Source organism: Coenobita brevimanus, chromosome 8 (genome assembly GCF_032717465.1).
Source record: "Coenobita brevimanus isolate Jiangsu-jjx chromosome 8, ASM3271746v2, whole genome shotgun sequence".
NCBI classification, from domain to species: Eukaryota; Metazoa; Arthropoda; class Malacostraca; order Decapoda; family Coenobitidae; genus Coenobita; species Coenobita brevimanus.
Window position 1 is genome coordinate 30,962,257 of NC_136961.1, and position 22,582 is coordinate 30,984,838.

At 41.9% G+C, this 22,582-nt stretch overlaps 2 protein-coding genes across 2 annotated transcripts in view; both read right to left on the reverse strand.

The window, feature by feature from the left end:
- Positions 1 to 22,582, reverse strand: part of LOC145407276 (glutamate receptor 2-like) — a 551,600-nt gene that overhangs the window by 386,010 nt on the left and 143,008 nt on the right. The window lies entirely within an intron of this gene.
- LOC145406023 (ionotropic receptor 93a-like) overlaps positions 19,513 to 22,582 on the reverse strand; it is an 85,970-nt gene continuing 82,900 nt past the window's right edge. Inside the window, exon 5 of the mRNA XM_080277213.1 lies at positions 19,513 to 19,710. Coding sequence (XP_080133339.1) covers positions 19,513 to 19,710 — 198 coding nt within the window. The remainder of the gene's footprint in view (positions 19,711 to 22,582) is intronic.

A 22,582-nucleotide genomic window follows, 5' to 3' on the forward strand; every position in this document is an offset into this window, starting at 1 on the left:
CCCTCCCATTGGTCAGCTGGTAACATCTCACCACGACTAAGCACTTCCTCCTGCTCCTCCAACTCACTACCAACCGCCAAAACTACAGGAGCGCTCTTATCCCTGGTTCCCTCAACGTCCACTCCAAAGTCACCTTCTAGGGACTGTGGCTGTAACCCTGGTCCATTACTCACATCACCGGCACCAACAGCTCCCTCCACAGCACGTTCCTTTGATGCCACGTCCTCCCTTCCCCGTCCTTCACATCCCAGGTGAGAGACATCAACAGTCATCCCACAATGAGAATCAACTGGGCGGTAGTATGGCTTCAACATATTAATGTGGCACAACTGAGTATTATTCCGCCTATCTGGGGTAACAATTAGATAGTCAAGTTCCCCAACTCTCTTCTTCACAATATAAGGACCACTGAATCTAGCCGCCAGAGGTTTTCCTTGCATGGGCAGCAGTGCCAAAACTTCATCTCCTTGCTTAAACTCACTTCTGACCTTATCGTAATGAGCCTTCATTCTCACTTGAGCCCCGATTAGATGGTCACGGGGAAGCTCTAAAGCGCAATGCAGTCTCTCCCAAGTGCGGCAGACATAGTCAAGCATGGATTCCTGGTTGCCAGATTTGTTGTTACTCCAGGCCTCTCGCACTACATCCAAGGGACCACGAACTCTGTGCCCAAACACTAACTCATTGGGTGAAAACCCTAATGACTCAGTTGGTACCTCTCTCACTGCAAACATAACAAAGGCTACCGCTAGGTCCCAATCCTTTCCACTATCATAGGAGAAGGTGTGCAGCATTGTCTTTAAGGTCTGATGATGCCTTTCCAGGGCACCTTGTGACTGCGGATGGTAGGCACTGGACAAAATGTGCTTGATGCCCAACTCTGTCATTGTCTGCTTAAACAAATTAGATGTAAAATTCACTCCACGATCTGACTGCAACTCCTTAGGCAGGCCAAAATGAGTAAAGAACAGGATAAGTTGCTTGACTACTGACTTCGCCTGTATGCTTCTGATTGGTATAGCCTCTGGGTATCGCGTTGTAACATCCATTATGGTTAACAAATACTTGTTTCCAGCATAAGTAGGAGGTAAAGGGCCCACAATAGCAATGATTACCCGGGTAAACGGAGGTTCAACTGCAGGAATGGGAGTCAAAGGGGCCACAGGAAGAACTTGATTAGGCTTGCCCACTATCTGACACGTGTGACAGCTCTTGATGCACGCAGCAACTTGTCCCGGCATACTTGGCCACCAAAAGTTATATCTTAAGCGCTTCACTGTCTTTCTATTCCCCAGGTGACCTGCTAAAGGTCCCTCATGTGCTAACTGTATTAACGGCACCCTATAGTGCACAGGCACCACCACCTGCACTAACTCACCCACTCCTCCATCCACCGTGGCGCCAGTGGGCGTCCATCGGTGATGTCAAACATTGTCTTTAATCAGGAACTCCTCCTTACCACACTCCATACTTCTTTCTTCCCCTACTCGAGCAAACAAGGGCTTTAATGTTACATCCTCCTGTTGCTTCACCCTCAATTCTGCTGGCCCAACCCCCGCCAGCTCTACTGAGGACTGAGATAATGGACTGGTCGGGACACTGGATTGCGAAGGGCGATCAATCTCAGCGCCACCTCTAGTACATTCGACAGGGGGAGGAATGTCAGACTCCACACTGACATCATCATCACCTCTACCCTCAACAGTGACACTCTGTTCCTCAGGCACGTTTGACGGTGGTCCTGCATCCCCACAGTCGACCCCAGTGTCCTGAAATTCTTCTAATTCAGTCGGTGGGCTGGGTTCAGTCTCCACACAGACACACTCAGCACCACCTCTAGTGTCCTGAGTGGGAAGTGGGGCGGCGCCCACGCACGCATTCCCACTTTCCTCACCCACCACAGCAACACCCTGCTCACTAGGTTCCTCCATTGGTGGCCCTGCCTCATCACAGTCGACCCCAAGAACTTGTGACTTCGCCAGTTCTTCCTCCCAGGCTGCAACCTGTGCCATAAATCTTGTAATTGCACAGACCGGGAACATGGCTTCCACTTCTGCATCAACTTCAATACCAATTTCTGGGGCGTCAAAACACTTCTCTGCCACAACAACTGGTGGGGGAAGAGATGGAAATACTTTCTCCCCAGCCAGGTCGTTCCCCAGCAGAAAATCAACCCCTCTCTACTGGCATTACATCAGCAACAGCGACTTGAGCTGCAGCATGAACAATGGGGCAATCGAGTTCCACATGAACATAATCATAGTATTCATCTGAGTTCATGCCTCTACACAGCACATATTTCCCTGAGTTTACAGGCCCTCCAGTCACGTTTCTGCACACAGACTGTTGTGCACCGATACCACGAACCACAGTAACTGGATAATTGATCCCATGAATTTTCACTGTGCCGTGACACATAAAAGGTTTACACCAGTCTAGGGACGATTTCTGAGGCAGTTCATCCAGAGGCGGCGTAGCATGTTGGGTAACTTTTTCAGCCTGAGCTGGCAGCGAGCACAGCCGGCTGCACTCCAGCTTTCCACAGACTTCTTCCTCACCGTTACCACTCTCCCAACTCCTCTCGTTCACCTGACTCGAACCTACAACTAGTGCCACTGGTTTGGCATTTTTGGAGGCCTTCCACTTAGAGCAGTTAGGCTTGATGTGCCCACTCTGTTTGCAAAAGTAACAAAGTAGCTTCGAACTGGATACGGGGCTCTTTCTCCCTGAATTCCTTTTCTCCTCTGGACTTCCCTTGGACTGATTCACGGGAGATTTATCCCAGGCCAGAGCACTCACAGTCCTCTCCCTGGAATACTGAAAATTAGAATACTTGACCCCCATACTCCGCAAGGCCAACACCCGGTCATCAGCCCACGTCGCTGCTTCCTTCAAGGTCTTAAATCTCTTCTCCCTAATTTTAACACCAATTTCTTTGTCAGCCATGTTGGTAAAATGTTCCATCAAAAGCAGTTCACGCACATCCTTATACGAAGTGGCGCTCTCACTCAGCAACCACTCGTCTAACGTCTCCTCCAGATACCTGGCGTAGGCCATATAGGTGTCAGCAGATCTTTTCCGAGCACCACGGAACAACAACCGATAAGCCTCTGGTCTAAGTTCATATGCCTTCAGAATGGCTGCTTTAAATTCATCATAATCATCTACATCCTCAGGGCTCATCCTATTATATGCTTCCAAAGCTTTTCCCTTCAGCACATTAGATACCAAGCCCACCCAGCGCTGCCTGGGCCACTCAAACTCCCTAGCCTTCTTTTCAAACCTGACAAACCATTCTGTCACCTTCAACTCATCAAATGCTGGCACTAATTTCAGACTCCTTGAGAGCCAGCTCTCCCTATCCTCTGCACGGCCTGAGGTATGGGTATCTGAAGTAGACCTATTAGCAGTCACCTCCAAGCGAGTCTTCTCCAGCTCAAATCGCATTTTTTCACGCTGCATTTCCATCTCCATCTTTTTCAACTCCAACTGCAACTGAGCCTCCGGTGACAAGACTCCAGGGTATATGGGAGTGGAATGAACAACTCCAGGGAAAGCACTAGACATACCTGGGGGAACTGCTGTAAACTGGCTCGGCGGCATCATCGATGGTAATGGTGAGATAGCGAAACGAGGCAGCTCAGCACAATAGTTAAACACAGGGCTCACACGGAGAGTACCTTTGCTATGTGCCTCTCGTTGTTCCATATTTTCCATATCCACAGGTGACTCAGCACGTACGCCTTCTGGTGTAGACCTGCGTGACTCCATGGCGACAATTCAATGGCAGTACTGAATGAAATAACTAATGCTGAGAAACTTCACACTCATCAACTTCACCTCAAAGCACAGAGAACGCCAAAGTAACGACATCCTAGCAAGAAGAAGGCACTGTTAGGACATCCTGATGCGAGGTCGCCACTGTTACGGTAGCGCCAGCCCGGGGCTATTACAAAAAGATAACAAGGTAGTTTTAGATGATCGGCCTCCACTGCGTTGTGAAAATAACGCAGACACCGGCACTCACACTCTGTAAACTAGAGAAAAACTGCGCAACGGAAGAATTATCACTTAAGTACGCAACACTCTGTACTTTGATAGTAACAAACGGAACAGCCTACCTATGGATCTGGCCTACTATCGTCACTACCGGAAATAATACCGCCCGAGACAGTCTACAGGAACACCTCCCACTTATCTCCGGTGGTGACGAATTTCTACTTAACCCGTGTCCAAGGGGGAACGCAGTTGATAGCTCACGATAGTTCTCACTAGCCTTATGCAAGGAGATGGGATTGAACTGTGTAGGGGTTAGGGGTGTGTGTGTATGTACGTGTGTTGGGGAACGTTAATAAAGGCAGCGAGAGGACCACGGTGAGCCAGCCTGGCCCTCCACAGACAACACAGTCACAAAATCAAATAAAATAGCTACTTCCCTCAGTCAGCAAACAAAAGAATAAAATGAACTTAAATGAAAACGCCAGCTTGGCTTAGAGACACCGACGTGTTCTCTCTATTAAAAAATATGACTGGGGAGAGAGTGTACACACACACACGATACTGAAGCTGGTTGGGAAGACACTGGACGAATGCTAGGCTCGTGTGCAGCCAAGCGTGAACGCATGAATCAGATTAATTAATAAGGAACTTAAATTCGTGCCCCTCTCTCTACAATGAATTGGTACTTCTAATGCAAGCAAAACATCATTAAATATACTGGTAGCTCACATAATACAATCAAAATAATCAAATGCATTCTCAGCATGCTATTAAATAAAATTGCCCTCAGTGGCAGGAACGAAAGAAACAAAAGAACTTGTAACACACGCTAATTTAAACTCCGCGAATGACACGGATACTGCATAATCTCCTAGCCCAGCTGTAACGGCAGCATCCGTGGGAACGGACAGGCGGACAGCGTAACAATATATATATAGAGAGAGAGAGAGAGAGTCGCACTGTTTTATCCTTCAGTCACGCCCAAACCAAATGCAGGAGACTCCCAAACCCACATATATTCTGAATCAAGGTGATCTAAGGATGGCTTTAGGAGAGTCAAAATTCAGTTCTAGGTCATCTGAGGTCACAGGTAGAGTTTTCGCCTGTTTGGCCTGAGCAATGCCAGGCATCCCTGCAGCCCAATTATTGAAATGATTTCCACTTTGGCTCTGTGAGGTTGACCTCCGAGTTCAGTTGAGGCCACTGGTTGTTGGTTATTTAAGGTCACCAGTAATTCATGCCCAAACAATTGGACCCAGTAGCCCAGTTTTTGGCATGGAGACTCACATGACCTCCACTTTGCACCTAGGCTATGTGAGGCTGACCTCCGAGGTCAATTGACGACACTGGTTGGAGGTCATTTGAGGTAACCGGTAATAGCAAACAAGTGCGCACAAATAGTGTTTGTTAGTCTGTGAAAGCTTAAATAAAAGTTGCTGGACCTTTTATTATCTCTCTTCAAAAGCTTAAGAAGTACGTGGTCTTTCCGGAGTCGAAAGAAAGATTAAACTAGAACAAACAGTATTAGAGCATTCGCCTTTTGGCCTGGCAATACCGGGTACTCCTACTAGTATATACATACATATATATATATATATATATATATATATATATATATATATATATATATATAAAACGTACATCAGAAAATTAAAAGTTGTGATATGCTTTCACCTGCTGGATATCTAAATCCACTTCGGGTGGAGATGTGGCAGGAGAAACATCAGTGTGATTGGTGCATGTTTAGGGGTCGTGCAGGAAGGGGGTGTGTTTCATGACTCTGTCTCCGCCTGGAGATGATGCTGAGCAGGCCACTGCTCTAATCTGCCTGCTGTCATCACGTTCTTGAGATCCTTTTAGAGGTGGTGTTCTCTCTACTGACAGGGCAGTCCAAAGGACCAGAATTCACCTTTTTCCAGAATCTGCAAAACATGTGGACACAGTAATTGAAGTACATTACTGTTGTCGAAGACGAGCTCATCCTGGTGCGGATTTAATCATGGTGTGAAGAAATCGTCCAGTTAGGTCAAGCGCTTCTGTGGTAAGGATGATTACATGGATTTCCTGAAGCTTACGATCACCTTCCTTGGGTCCATACCCGACAATCGCTCCTTCATCCAGTTCCAGGCCCCTGGTTCGCCGCATCATGCTAGATGGATGACAAGGGTCATTTATGCATTGACAATCTGCATGATCCTTGATCAATTTGAAAAACTTCGTCCAACATGCTCGTACTTGCCTGGACCTAGTCGGAGGGAAATATTATGGGAGGAAATGACGGACTTCTGCGTCTTCATTGTGCACTACTACGTGCAAAATTGGTTCTAAGACACTTCAGCAGCTGCTGCCCCCTGCATGGACCTCACCTTCTTGAAGGAACCCGGCATCACACGTGGGCCAAGCCATCAGGGACGCCGAGGTCACAGCCTTCGTTTATCACCTCTTGTATCTGTCTGAGGCGACAGTTTGTCTTGCACTGTTCGACAATGGGGTGTCTAATACGGAGAAGAATGGAATGTTTCATCACTTAAACACAGTTGAGGTCTGAGATGAATCAAGCCGTCGTCTGCACTCCTCTAATGAGGATGTCGTGAGGGAAGCCTCTTGGAGTTCTTCACCAGTACTACGAAAATCTTGCAACACCTGGTTATCGACTCGTTTTGGGGCACTGATCCTGTGACCCGGTCAACCACAGAAGTAAATGCTCGAGGGAAGGAGCGTGTTCCCAAGCTGTTAGTGATAAACGGCACGGCAGAGGACGGCGTGGTCGTCATTCAAGAGTTCACGAGGCAGGACCAACCAAGAGGCGAAAGTACTCGAAGACGGCAAACAAGCGTGATCTCCGGCATTGATGCATTCCTTCACTGTGGCCTGTCACTTCCTGAGGTTTACCCAGTGTGATTTTGAATTAGGCAAAGTAAATTTTTGCTTTCCATTACACAAGGGAGGAATATTACTACAAATCCGAATTCTGTTTCTCTGGGTGATCCTTAAATGAAACCAGATCCTGGAAAAATTTACAGACGTTGTTTCTCCTTAAAGTGAAACAATGATGAGAGTGGGCAAAGAAATATGACCTTTTTTTTCCCCTACATACCGTGACACACCCTAAAATATATATATATATATATATATATATATATATATATATATATATATATATATATATATATATATATATATAGATAGATAGATAGATAGATAGATATAGATATATATATAAATAGATAGGTAGATAGATAGATAGACAGGCAGACAGATGGACAGATAGACTGACTGATTCAGGATACAGATAGATAGACTGACAGACATTAGACATAAATACTGTATATGCTGAGAAGGAACCCAAGACCTGAAGAAAACAAAGTTGCCTTATCCAAGAAATGGCACCACAATTAAGAGCAGAATTCAAAACTCGTTTATTTCGAAATGCCTGGACACAATGCGAAAAAAAAAAAAAAAAAATGCAGATCACAGACAGATGGAAACTCAGACTGAAGAAGATAGTTCCAAAGTCCACCTGTTGCATACATAAAGGACTACGAGTATTGGTTAACTCTTGCATTAGAGAGCGTGACAGAAACGAGGTGAAAGCCAGACGGAGACTAAGCGCTCTCTGTAATGGAGAAAGGATGCAAACAGGCAGTTAAGAAAAACACTGACCATTGAAGTATCGATATTTATTTGATAAAGATGCAACAGTGCATGCGGAGAAGCGAAAGACTTTGAAGGGAATTCAGTGAGAGGAGGGGAGTTATGGAAACGAAAATCCTTTGATTCCACCCTGTTAAGAAAAGCTATGAGGGTGATGCTCCCCAAGCATGAGAGTTACTCCACACAAGGACGAATAAAACCATTTCCCAGATTCAACAACTCTGCAGGAGTAATAAAGGAAAAGAGTCGGCTTGATAACTGTCCCACTTACTTTAGACCTATTCTTTATCGAAGATACATGGACGACACTTTCGTCACATTTAAAAACCCTGCTCATGTTCATAAATGTCTGGATTATATTAACTCCCAGCATCCTGACATAAATTTCACTTATGAAGCTGAACGTGACAAAAGCCTTCCGTTCCTGGACATTCTCGTTAACAATCACTCCACTCACTTATCCGCGAGCGTTTACCGGAAACCTACATTCACCGGCCTAGGAACAAACTTCCTCGGTTACATCCCGTACAGTTTTAAGATTAACAGTATAACAACCTTGTTCAAAACAGTCGGGCGTACAATTGCTGCTTCTCTTGCCTCAATTTCCACACCGAAAATTGTTTCTAAAGAACCTATTTGCCAATAATAAGTACCTCATCCACATTTTTCAGAAACTCTTAAGTAGGTTTCTAATTTCAAAGCTTTCCCAAACAATCCTGTTCACACTGTCGATAAGGAGTGTTTGTCCCGAAACACTCGGGGAGCTGGAAGCACCCATGACCTCACACTCTCTCCCCCGCAATGCAGAACCTCTGCTTATCAAAATTCATTTATCCCCAGAACTACTACTCTCTCGAATTCACTTCTTGGGAGTTGCTTCCCACAAACATTTAATCCACTTTTATTTAAGTCCAGTTGTTATAAGTATTTTATGAATGGGGGATGTGCTTTTTTTATTTCCTTTGTTTTTCCTTCCTCCATTCATTATCTATATTAAAAAAAAAAAGTTCCCATACTTAGGTTCATTATGCTACACAATTAGGAAAACACTAAACAATTTGTTATACACAAATTTATTTTAAGACAATCTTGACAAACAAGAACAATATTGGCAGCATTCTTAAGTACTTCGCTTGTCTTCAAACTAACCTCCGGTCCATTGTGCTTTATTGGTTTTCATGTTGTAACTGTCCCGCTAGATATGTGGGGTCGACCTCACGTTGGCTGATCCACCGAATTCTTGAACACCAAGGTAAATCCAGTCGGACTGGAAGGTTCCTTTCTAAACGCTCACTTCCTCTAACAGAGAGCATTCCCACCTTTTCGATCGCCCTTTCTCTTCCACTTAATTTCCTATTTTAACCTCATGCCAGTCATACTCTGACATCATTACTACTGAATCAATCCTGATTAATAGAATACGACCCAGTCTCCATAGTTCGATTAATGCTACCCCAGTACTCACGCAGTAACTACTTCACGGTTTGTTATGTATTTCTGATTTTGCAAAGTGTAAACATGCAACTTTTATACTTTACCCATTTTATATCACTTCCCTCAATTTTTTTTTTCTTTTTATGTTAGCTTATGTACTGTATATTTCAAAAAATATATACAGTATATATACTTTTTATTTTCCTGGCACTGATGTTGCCTTTTAAACTTTTAGACCCACTGATGATGGAGATTGTGTCTCCGAAACGTTTGGAATAACAAAGATGCTGTATTATCACAATGTTGGTACTACTTTTCCTGGCAAGATTAATGTTCCCAAGAGGAATATCTGTTGCGGTGATTTTATATATATATATATATATATATATATATATATATATATATATATATATATATATATATATATATACATACTACCAAGGGTACTCGGAGTTGCCAGGCCAAAAAGGCGAATGCTCTAAACCTATTTGATTTAGTTCAGTCTTACTTTCTACTCCAAAAAGACCATGTACCTCTTATGCTTTTGAAGAGGGATTATAAGAGGTCCTGGAACATCCTATTTCATCTTTTGCAGACATGCATACTATTTCTGGGCACTTGTTTACTATTACCGGTGACCTCAAATGACCTCCAGCCAGTGACCTCAAATGATCCTGGAGTATAACCTCGCATAGCCAATGTCAGAACTGGAGATCATATGAGTCTCCATGCCAAAAAATTGGCTATTGCGTCCAGTCGTTTGAGCGTGTATTACCGGTGACCTCAAATGACCTCTGACTAGTAATCTTTATGACCCCAGAGGTAAACCTCACTTAGCCTAGGTTCGAACTGGAGGTCATGTTAGTCTCTATGCCAAAAATTGGGCTGCTGGATCCAGTCATGCGAGCGTGTATTACCGGTTACCTCAAATGATCTTGGAGGTCAACCTCACATAGCCTATGTCCAAACTGAAGGTCATGTGAGTCTCCATGCCAAAAATTGGGTGGCAGGAGTACCCCTGCACTGTCTGGGTCAAAAAGGCGAATAGCCTACTCTACTGGTGACCTCAAATGACCCAGATCTGAATTTTGAGCCACCTAAAACCATCCTTGGGTCACCCTGATTCAAAATATATATGGGTCTGGGGGTCTCTGGCCCTTGGTTTGGGGGTGAATGAAGGACAAATAAACACCGCAGCTCTTATTTTATATATATATATATATATATATATATATATATATATATATATATATATATATATATATATACATATATATATATATATATATATATATATATATATATATATATATATATATATATATTACAGGCCATAACTTACCGCATCTTAATCGAAGATCGAAATGTTAAAAAATCCTCAAATGCATTATTAGCTAAAGAACACTGGAATTATTATCCAATGAAGAATGAAAGTCTTATACACTCATTGTTATATTTTTATTCTGCTATAAATCAGCTCTTTAACTAAACTAATTACATATTATTATGAATGGAACTTTTTAAAAAGTATACCTGTTTTAACTCTTATTTGCATAGTGCCGTCTTATGCAAGTTTCCTCATTAAAGAATATCAGATGCAGATGCTAGCATTAGTTGGTCCTTGCACGGTATCACACCGGCTTGGCAGCAACACAGGCGACTTCTAACAGGAAGATCAAGATTCCAATAAAGAGGCCGATTCCAAGTAAAACAAACATGCCCTGAAACATACAATATTATTTCAAGATGAGAGATATGTCAGAACGAATAATTTGAAGGCACTGTATTTTCACTGTACTTAAGCAAACAGCAAAAGACTAAAATTGGCAAAGAAGTTCCAATGGTGAAGGCATTAATGACGGATATATCTATCTTCTCCCTTACAAATAATCTCTCCTAATCACAGAATGTCTGTCAGGAGATACCATCGTAATAATGAATCGAAATATTATATGACGTCGTGTAGAAAGGTTTCAACCACTGAATCACATGACATATTACTGCTTTACTCCTGCTGATTCAGTACGAACTTATCCAGCTAAGGAGAAAAACTATATAGTTTAGGCGTAAGTAAAGTCTATATCCAACGACGCCAGTTCGTAAAACATAGGCTACCCTGTGGTGAGTAAAGTAGTCTACGGATAGTAATAAGAGAAATTAAATGTCATGTAATTAAGGGATGCTTAAAGGAATACCTAATCCCTCCACGTGTATTACTGTAGACCTTCTAAAGCTGAATAAAAATCGTTTGTGGGTTGGAATAACGAAAAATTAATAACATCCTCAGGTTCAACGGGATAAATGATGAGTGAGAAAAAGTGCTTTTTCTTTCACTGGTGCGCTAATGATAGCCTTTACAGATTTAATGATTATGTGTCATTTTCTGAATTGCCAACTCCTTCTGTAGTAGAGGAAAAGACGATATTGATGAGAAGGAGCATCATCATCATTATCATTATGTTTGAGGGAAAAAGGTCTTGTTAACGGTGCTGAATTAAATATTATAACTTATTATTATTATTATTATTATTATTATTATCATCATTATTATTATTACTATTATTATTATCAGCATTGTTATTATTATTTTATGTGCAAGTGGGTAGTATGAAACAAATGCTTACTATATAACTTTGATACACAATATGCAATAAATAAGTCTTGACAGCAAGAATGTCAATCCAAGGTAGGTAGTGTCATAGACAATAATTCAGAAGGTATGTCACTTTTGTGATAGAAATCTTTGTTTTTCAATAACAAAATGTACTCCTAAGCCTCTAGAAAAATCGATATTACAAATGCAATATCTCCAGTGCTATGCTTCATGTTTATTACGGGTAGTATTTCGAGGAATCAAAATCTTCCGTTACACTGGACTCATAATATGTGATTGCAAGAACAGTCCATTGGTTTCCCCACTATTATAAATGGTAGTAAGCAACGTTAATTCGTTTCCTGTGACTAAGTATTCATTTTTAAATAAAGGCATATGTCTCTGTCTCCAAATGAAAAGACAAGCATCCAGCTCTGTATCTGTTTATCTTTTATTAATCTGACTTCCGTATAACAAGAAGAAACAAATGGCCAGGAGCTGCAGACTCCAAAAAGATAGAACCAACTCAGTACAGATAAATATTCATTTTGAGATGCACGAATAGAACTGTCCTCGGAAAATGGAGGTGTTGTGCATGAGGGAGAGTAGAGTGAATCCGCTGTGTACATGATTTTTTTTTTTTAACAATTTACACGGAGAGTTAATGACACGTGATGTTTGGTGTTTTTGCCGCACCCAGAGAGTCAGCCAAATACAGTGCTTATTCTTAACTGTGTCACTCCCTGCCTCCCCCCTTCTTTCTCTCACTCCCTCACTCCCTCACTCACAGAGTTACTGTACTGCTGCCGTTTTTCCCGCACTCAAATGGTCGGCCAATTATATTGCTTGTCCCTAACAGTGTTAAGCCCTTCCCTCTCTGACACTCTCCTTGACGCACTGCACTTCTTGAAGAAAGGGGTCCAGGCCTAATGGGATGAATATCAGAAAAACGAAATTTTTCTCAGTGGTAAACCTCCCTCCAGACCTGGTTTCATGAAGGGTGGGAACCCATAGGGCAGCATCCCACCCCCGGTTATCCTACCGAAAACTGATAGGTGCCACTGCATTTTTACCTATAGTCTGTTTCAGGGAATCTGACGCACTGATTTTGCAAGCTGAGGACACGTGAAATTGGTAACACTGCACGGTGTTCTCGTGTGGTGATTGGTCAATTCCCGTCGTGTTTGAATGTGCACCAAACTGACTGTATTCTAACCAAAACTCTCATTTACTTGTAAGATATCACATTATACAGATACAAATTAAAGCAATGATATCTTTAATGATAAATATGTGCCTTTTAAACTATTACAGATAAACCTGAACGACATTCATAACAAAACAAGTCTCAACTGGCCGCATACAGACACAGTTAGCGACCGTGGCGGGAATTCAGATGTTCATAGCAAGGTGGTTTTGAGGTCCTGTGAAGGCACGACAGTTTTTCCTACCAGTACTACACAGTGTCACAGTCTACAGTCGACACCATGCTCTTCAGTACATCGTATAATACAGCCTTACCCTAGATACGCTTAGCTTATCTTCTAATAATTATGATTTGCGTGAGCATGCCACTGAGCTCTATGATATGCAGGGGCTACCTCCGCAGCGAGCATGTAACCTTGGACGCCACATTGAAACACCCGCGCTCGTCGCCTCCACCATGGTAATGCAATTGGAGCACTGTTCATAGCTTGCTGTTTCTGTTCTGTTGTTGTTTACATAAGCTGAGCAGTAGACAATGGGACTCTATTTTAGCTGTGCAGTGGACCATGGCACAATATTTTCCAAATTCATCAGCTGATTTCAAAAGGTGTGGGCATCGGGTGTAATAAATAAATATCATCAGCATCTTCCTGCGCCCTTGGCGGCGGGCATACAAACTACACATCGGTACCTACGAGAAAGTCTCTCATATTATAGAGCCCAGTGGAGCACACACACACACACACACACACACACACAGATGCATGCATGTACATGTCACTTGGGTCAGTACATGCTATTCTCAATATACTGTACATACACGTTTTCATTACCTTCATATTGTAGGTAACAGCAGCTTTAAAATTCCGCATTTATGTTTGTATTAATAGTCAGATTCAGCAAAAATATTTCCTACATTAATAAGTTTGGTGTTTGATTTTCCTGAACCTTTTCATAAGTATCATAAGAGACAGACAGACAGACAAACACCCTATCCCTGGTCACCATGCACCCTCTCCTCAAGCATGATGTATCTCTGTCCCCTCGACAGAAAGCAGCCAGGAAAGTATGGATTACATCATTGTAGAATGAAGCGAATATTTGTTAATGGCAGAAAAAAGGGAATTAAGGTAAAAGCAAAACTCATGAGAAAGTAATACTTGAACTATGCTGGTATAATGCATAAAATGCATTGCACGTTTGGTGCACGTTCAAAGACGACAGAAATTGACCAATTACCGCCGGAGAACACCGCGCAGTGTCACCAATTCCACCTGTCCTCAGCTGGCAAAATCAGTGTGTCACATCCCCTGAAACTGACTACAGTAACATAAATTTTTGCACTATGGTAGAGGCTCACTCAAGACAGGTTATAAGGATGGTGTGACCTTCAAGGGCTGCCCCTCACTGGGGAAGTGGCCTCCGGTGCCTATGGGCAAAGTCGTTATGTGTGACCCTAAGTTTTTAACCAAAAATCATGAAATGTTGTACACTGATAGAAATTAACCCTGGCCATGTTTTGGTGAGGGAGAAATCCACAAAGGTTGTCTCTCATGAACGAAAAGGTGGTTCCCATGGGTCCTTGAAAAGCCATTATGCACGGCCTTAATGTTTAATCCAGTAACACAAAATCTTTATTATTAGTAGGAGTTTACCCTGACTGTTTTGGAGACGTGGTCGCTGATGACCACCTCCCAGGGGCCGAGTGCAGATACCCCCAGTGGTAGCAGTGCTATAGTCTGTTTTAACCTATGAACATAAAGTTCTATACAATTGTAGATCTTTAGGTCCATGTTCTCGGCAGAATAAGACCCCAATGTGCCACCCCCCACAGGGTGGCTGAGAGTCCTGGATACAGCTGACATACTTGGTCATGGTATACGAACCCAAAATCTTGCATACTGATAGGCTTCCACCCAAGCCACATTTAAGTAGGTTGGGACCTGTGGCCACTCTCTAAGGGGCAGGGTGATGACTGACCCTAGTGGGCACCATGGTTTTTATGTAGACATACAAAATTTTGTATAGTAGTACAGTAGTAGTTGACCTCTCAGAGCAGAGTTTGTTGAGGATGGGACCTTCACGGTTCGCCTCTCCACCTCCCTAGTAAACAATTATTTCAACATTGCAAGGGTGGATGCAGCTATCAAAGGTGTCTTTTGTGTTGTTATGTGTGTGACCAAAATTATTAGGATCAACATTTCAATCTCTTTGGGCAAAAATGTGAAATACATTTCAGTTCTACACAATTATGGAGATGTCATGGCCGATACATGGCTATCCTGTCCTCGTTATGGATCAGTTATCACATACCATTCAGTTTCCCATTCTTATAGCAGAATGAATAAGGTCTCAACACAGAGAAAACGGAAAATACTTGCAAATGCCTTCACTGTCATGAGGGTCCCTTTCAACAATGAGTCATTTAGTTATGCCCTGATCATGTCACCATTTGCAGTTTTCAACATCGGCTCATTTAATTTTTTTTTGCAACTTCCAAAAAGTCCGCAAGATACACCAACATGACAAAGTCGAACTTGTGAAACACATACAGCACAACGCCCCCTTCCCCCTCCCTGGGAGCCGCTATACTTCCTGATTTGCTGCTAGATAATACAGCTTCCCCTAAACAAACATACACACCTTACCCTTATATATATATATATATATATATATATATATATATATATATATATATATATATATATATAGATAGATAGATAGATAGATAGATATGTATGTGTGTATACACTTATCTTCGTAAATCTGGTGGGCCATACCAAGGCCGTCTCTATTTGAAGGCCTGGGTGTGAGATTGGTGACGTCACAGGGATGAGTCGGACCGCCGCACCGCCACTCGCTTGCTACTGTTGCTCATACTACTTATCTAATTACTTCGTGTTACATATATTGACTACTTTCTTATAACTATTTCTGTCAGCACTTACCTTCGACAAGTATGTTATTTTTCATTAGGTTAGGTTACACTGACACTGTAAAGGAAATTAATAATGCTATTGAAGCTTAGCATTTTCATCCTAAGGAGTGATAGCAATGGGTGTACGACTGCTGTATGAAGAGGAACGTAGAACTTTACAAAACAAAAACAGTCTAGTCATATCTAATTTACTCTGACAAAACAGAAAGAAAAGAAACAAATAACAAAAAGAAACGAAAACTTCTAATAGTGAAATTTGTCAAAGTTCGTATCACCTAGAATGTGTAGGGATGCCACCAGCTTATTTTAAGGTATTTCAGAAAGCTAACTACTGTACGTTTGGCTCCGTGAACAGCTTAAGTATAGTTACTAATTATCAAGGGTTACTCTGCTATTAGTGCCTTGCTGAACTCAACTACTATTTCATTAGTTTTGTGGACACTGAGCTCCAAGAAGTTGCCCTTGCACCATTTAGTAAAGTAGTCTAGTTCCTATCTGTAAATAAGATAACTTCTTACAAAGTGAAACTAATGCAGTATCATCAGCATACTGTAGGCTAAATAAAAAGCCTACAGGAGTTGTACACATCTACAATCAATAGTACCATATAAGAGTAGGACCTAATCAGAAGTCGTGATAGCACACAACCTTGGGGGGTCCCTGTGTCTACAACTGACTGTTCTGAATTTTTACCCATAAATTTCACATACTTGTACAGGGGTATGTAAAATTATGAATCCACAAGATAAGAGTTGACATTCACAAAAATTTGTTTCTTCATCAAAAGATAGGGCTGTATGGTGCTGAATGCACTTGAAAAACCAACAAATAATATTTTTGCAAAGTATATATCTGATCTGGTGTTGACATTTTCCATAAAGTTGAGAACAAAATCTATGACTGATAATGTAGCATCTTCAACACACTTTTTCTCTCTGTAGGGAAACTGTAAAGCATCCACATTATATTTAACCCGCTCATACAAAATTTTTTTGATAACATGTTCAAAACATTTCATAAAAATTTATGTCAAAGCCACAATGGTCGATAATCATTATGGCATTTTGGTGTCCTGGTTTTTGGGACAGAAACTATCTCAGAAATTATCCACAGTCTCGGTATGTATGTCTCGTTTAGAGAGCATTGGAATATTTCACATAGAATTGGAGCTAGTTGTTCCTTATAGAAAGAAATCGCCTTTGCACTTGTTTTATCAGGTCCAGCAGCTTTACTACATTTAACCCTCTTCAAGCTGTCCATGATGTCATTCTGAGTTATATAAAACTATTTGCTCATCATTTTTGGTTTTCAAGATAGTGTGTTGGTGCATGGACAAGTCATGGATGTTAAACCTACAGTAGAAGTTATTTAGGTCATTATAATAATTTTCAGGATTCTGTACATTTGGCATGCCTGCTTTCTTTGTAAAACTAGTGATTTTCCTAAGACCACTCCAAGCTGCCTTTATGTCATACCTAAATAGGTTTTTAATTTTCTCTGTGCACTTTTTTTTTTTTTTTTTTGCATTAGACAATCATATAAATTTTTTACTGTAAAGTTTTTAAATTTGTCCAATCGTTCCTTACAAAACAACTTCTTTCTCATTCAACAATTGTTTAAGTTCATTTGTGATCCAGGGTTTATTTGGGTAGCATTTCATTATTTTCCTTGGAACCACAATATCAGCACAGAAAGAAATGTATGAATTTCGGACATCAACATTGTGAGCAGTACTAGCATTTACTTCATATAGCACACTCCAGCCAGTCTGATCTGAACAGCCCCAAAGAGTTTCACACTTTCACATGAATCCGCACTCCATGCCTGGACAGATTTCACTACAGGTTTTGAAGTTTTTAGCTTTTGCTTACAACGGGTTTTAATATAGACATATTGTGGTGCAATAGTCTTCATGGTTTGAGTTTTTAGACACACCTTTGTTTTCTAATGCCATAATAGTGATTCAAGATATTCTGACCTATTGTAGCAAAATCAACATATTGTTGGTAATGAGGAATAGTTCTCAAAATGTGAGCCATTAAAATTTCCTGTTATTATTTTAACTGCATCTGGGGAACGAGATTGAATCTTGCATACTTCATCATGCAGGTGTTCTTCAGCAGTTTTCACATTAACACCAGGTGGGATGTATACGACTATTAAGATAGAATGGCCTCAAAGACAATGACATGAATTCAATATTGTCATTATGGACCTTGTTCACAAGTTACATCCCTCCACCACTGATCGTTGACATAAGCACAAACACTACCACCACCGTTTTTCCCCAGTTATGTTGATTTGTCACTTAATTAATTCAAAGCCATGTAATTGGTAAGCAGGGTCTTGGTCATTCTCTGTGTCAATTCAAGTCTTTGCTAAGCTGATAGCTGATGCTTTTCAGGATGCATAATTCACATTCCACCCAATGAACAATCAGCCCATCCCCGACACGATGCTCCAGGAGCTGCCCTCATCAGATAAACCCCACTCAGCACCCTCATGTGCCTTGTGCAAGATGTCACTTCACCTTAAATAATGCTCATCCCTCTATCTTTCATTCTGTCACCTTCCCCCTACTTTTCATCCTTACTTTTCTATCCGACAAAGCATACTGACCAGGCCAAAGGAAGGATCGGTCTCCTCTAAAGGGGAAGAGTATGTTTAAACGAACTAACGAACGAACCATTTGCACTTGGCTGCCAGTTCATCCACTTTATTTCTTACTGAGCGGACATTGCCTGAGACACACGTTGGTAGAGGAAGTTTTGAATCCCTCTTTCTGCACCGTACTCTCACTCTGCAACGCAGTCCTCATTTTCTTCCCTACCCAGTACGTCTGACCATCTCAGGAATTCCATTTAGGGCTGTCGTGTCAAGGGAAGCCAGAGACAGAAATTCATCACGGGTGGGAACGAGCCGTCCATTGTTGTTTACATTCAGCCCGTCATTTCCGCCAGCTGACATGGATGCCTCACTAAAAATTATGCCTCCTAGCACAAACCGACAAAGTAATGACAAAAGTCTTGCTCAGCATGACCACTAGTCACTTACGTATTGCCTGGTATGTATGGAGACCCCTCAAGCCATGAAAAATTGCTTATAAACTCGTAAAAACAGGGGAGCTGGAAGATACACTGGTTGTCCTCCGTGTGACGCCCCCCCGACTTCCACTAACCGACTCCTCCTGTGACGTCATCATCAGCTGCCGCCAGTACACCCAGGCCTTCACATATAAACGGCCTTGGCCATACCAGCGGAAGGAGATCCGCCCAGACTCAGCATGAGGACAGGGAAACTCTTGCTGGACCAGTCATCAGTGAGGGATCAGGCCAAATGTTTCCAGGCCCACTGACTTGTGGACTGCTCTTGGATGGGTTACAGCTAAAGGAGTAAACCCCGAACGAAAAATCCGTGACCGGAGGCCCACGGCAAACCGGGCACAATTGACAGAGCTTCCAGCATACTTCTATAACCTGTTCATTAGATGGTCATCATAAATCTTCATGCCACCACCATAGGTTGAAAAAAGCCGGGTCAAGTGTTGGTAAGGACTGGACACCCTAACTATCATGTCAAATCCATTCATTGTAAAAGTCCACTACTTCACTTACCTCCTATTACATCGTTTAATCCAAATCAAAAGACTTACGGTGACAAGTCATGGATCTAGCTGGAAGTCACTAGCTCAAGTCTTGCACATAGGCGGCACTTCACTAGTGGCCATTGGCACGATGGCATAGAAGCATGTCATGCCTGCAGCAACCTTCAGTGCGACTAAGCAGATACCTGGCCAGAAAACCACGTTGGTCAAGGCATCCCACACTGCACTAAAAACTCTAAATGAATCACTCTGATTCTTGCTATCTGGAATATATGAATATTGCTTCAAATTGACCAAGACACAAGATCATGCCATAAGATTGCTCTCACTGCCCATGAGCTGAAAAGATATGAAAGTGATAATGCTGCCCTGTCTGAGACTCACGTCTCAGGAGAGGGCAACGTCACACAACATAATAAGAAACTCATTCTGCTTGAAGATTTCAATACCAGAGTAGGAAAAGATAATCACCTCTGACAAGGCATTATAGGCTGCCTTGGTATTGGTAATATGAACAACAATGGCCTTAGACTGCTATCTGTATGCTCAGAACACTTTCTGGTCATTGCCAACACCATTTTTCAATATAAAAGTATACACAAAACCACATGGCTGCACCCACAATAAGAATAAACACAAGAACACATGGATGCACTCACAGTATGAATACACACAAGACAACATGGATGCATTCATAATAAGAATAAACACAAGACCACATTTATGTACCCACAATAAAAATATACACAAGACCACATGGATGCACACACACTCTGGACACTGGCACCTAACTTTGTCATTGTAAGGCAGCAAGGCCGAAGAGAAGTTTTTATAACCCGAACAATAAGAGGTACTGAGTACCCCACAGAAAATAACCTTATACTACCCAAATTGCAGTCATACATCTACAAATACACTGTAGACCATCCTCTAAGAAATTAAATTGCAGTATTTTATAGGATAAGACTTCCTGCAACATCTTCCACAGCACTACTACAGACAAGCTCTCTCAATGCCCAACACTTGATCCAAACATGCAACAATCCTAAAAGCAGAGTGGCTGAACATTAAGAAATTGCTTCAAAGCACTGGAGAAGAAACCCTAGGCTTCTCCGACCACCATCATAAAGTCTGGTTTGATGAAAATGCTGAAGGAACACATGACCTTCTTGCAATAAAGAACAGACCACAAACAACTGGTTGGCTCATCTTAGCACCCTAAACCTAAAAATATAATTCCAGACTCTCAGAAGCGAAACCCAGAGAATACTGTATGACATGGACAAAAAGCATGGACTAGGCAAGAATGACAGCTGCAAGGATTGGCAACTTGGGTCATATATGTCCATAAAAATCGTGTATGGGCCAACGAGACACAACATAACACTTTTTCAGTCAGTAGAAAGCTTCTGAAAGACAGGCATGCAGTCCTAGACGGATGGGCACAACACTTCAGTACATTTCTGAATCGAAGAAACCTTGTGGAGCACAGTATCTTTCATAACATCCTAAATGTCCTCAAGTGGCAGATCTTGATGTCCCACCTACTCTTGCAGCAACTGTTCAGGCCATCCAGTTCCTAAAAAATTACAAAAGCTCTGGCCCTGATAGCATACCATCAGAACAAATAAATAAGGGTGGCCAGTTGATCCACCAGTGCCTCCATGATCTTATACTGACTTCCTTGAACCAAGAATGAATTCCATCTGAATGGCTTATTTCCGATACAAGAAGAAAAGGGACGCTCATACTGTGACATCGGAGGTATCTCTCTCTTCGTGAATGATAGCAAAGTTCTAGGCAAGATACCGTTATCGAGACTGACAAAACATCTGACATAGTCAACACTTCCTGAAAAAACAATGTGGATTTAGAGAAGACTGACGCACCTGTGATATATCTGCTGCCTGACGATACCACGAACAAAACTGTGACTTGTATATTGCATTCATCGATTTTGCAAAATCATTTGATGCTGTAAACAGAGAGCTTTTATTGAATGCTCTTTCGTAATTAGTTCCAGACACATTTCTTACCATCCTGAAGAGCTGGCATGACGATATGAATGCTCGTGTATCCAAGGTGGGAGCAAATCCGAACCCTTCAGCATGGCGTGGGAGTAAAGCAAGGATGTGCCTTGGCTCCTGTCATTTTCATTATATATCTCACTGCAGTCACCCTTTAAAGTTACCAACAAATGAACCCTGATGGTGGAATAAAAATCCAGTTCCATCTAAACTGTAACTTATTCAATCTCAGGCATCTTCAAATACATAGACCAAAGTGGCTCATTTCCTAGAGCTAGAATACACTGATGACTCTGCTGTCCTTGCATTTACCCTAGAATCCCTACAACTGAGTCTTACCATTGTCACCAACATAAGCCATGAAAAGAGACTCCGAGTAAAAATCAACAGAACAGAAATAATATCTCAGAGAAACAATCCAGGAGAGCCTCTTGCATATCCGATAAATAGCGACAATGTAAAACAAGTGGGGAATTTTACTGGCCTTGGAAGTGTGCTCACAGATAAACATAACATTCATGCAGAAGTTCTTGTAATAATCAGCCACGCCTCAGCCTCGTTTAGATGTCTCAGATCCAGAGTCTTTGAAAACACCAACTTGAGAATCGAGACGAGGGTATCTGTATATACGTCTATATGCCTCTCCACTGTCTTATAAGATGCTGAATCTTGATCTACCCACCGATATCACATCAAACAAGTTGAGTCGTTTCCCATACGATGCTTACAGTGCATCGAAGGACTTACATGGGAGGATAAAATCCTTCACTCACAATTTCTTCAGCATGCGAAGTCAACCACCATAGAAACCATGCTAACTAAAATGCAGCTGAGATGGGTTGGACACGTGTTACACATGTCTAAGCACAGCCTTCCCCACCAGGTTCTATATGGCCAACTCCTTGCAGCACACCGCAACCCAGTTGGAGCGAAGAAAAGATATATTGATCATATAAGTACAATTCTGAAGAAATGCAACATCATACCACAAGATCTTGAAGCCAATCCCTCTGACAGAGAACAGTGGTGAGCCCTCTGCAGCAAAGGAGCCATTCATCTCGAAGAAGCTCGGAATGTGGCCAGAGAAGATTGTAATAACCAAGGTATACCCTTCCAAAAAAGTATCA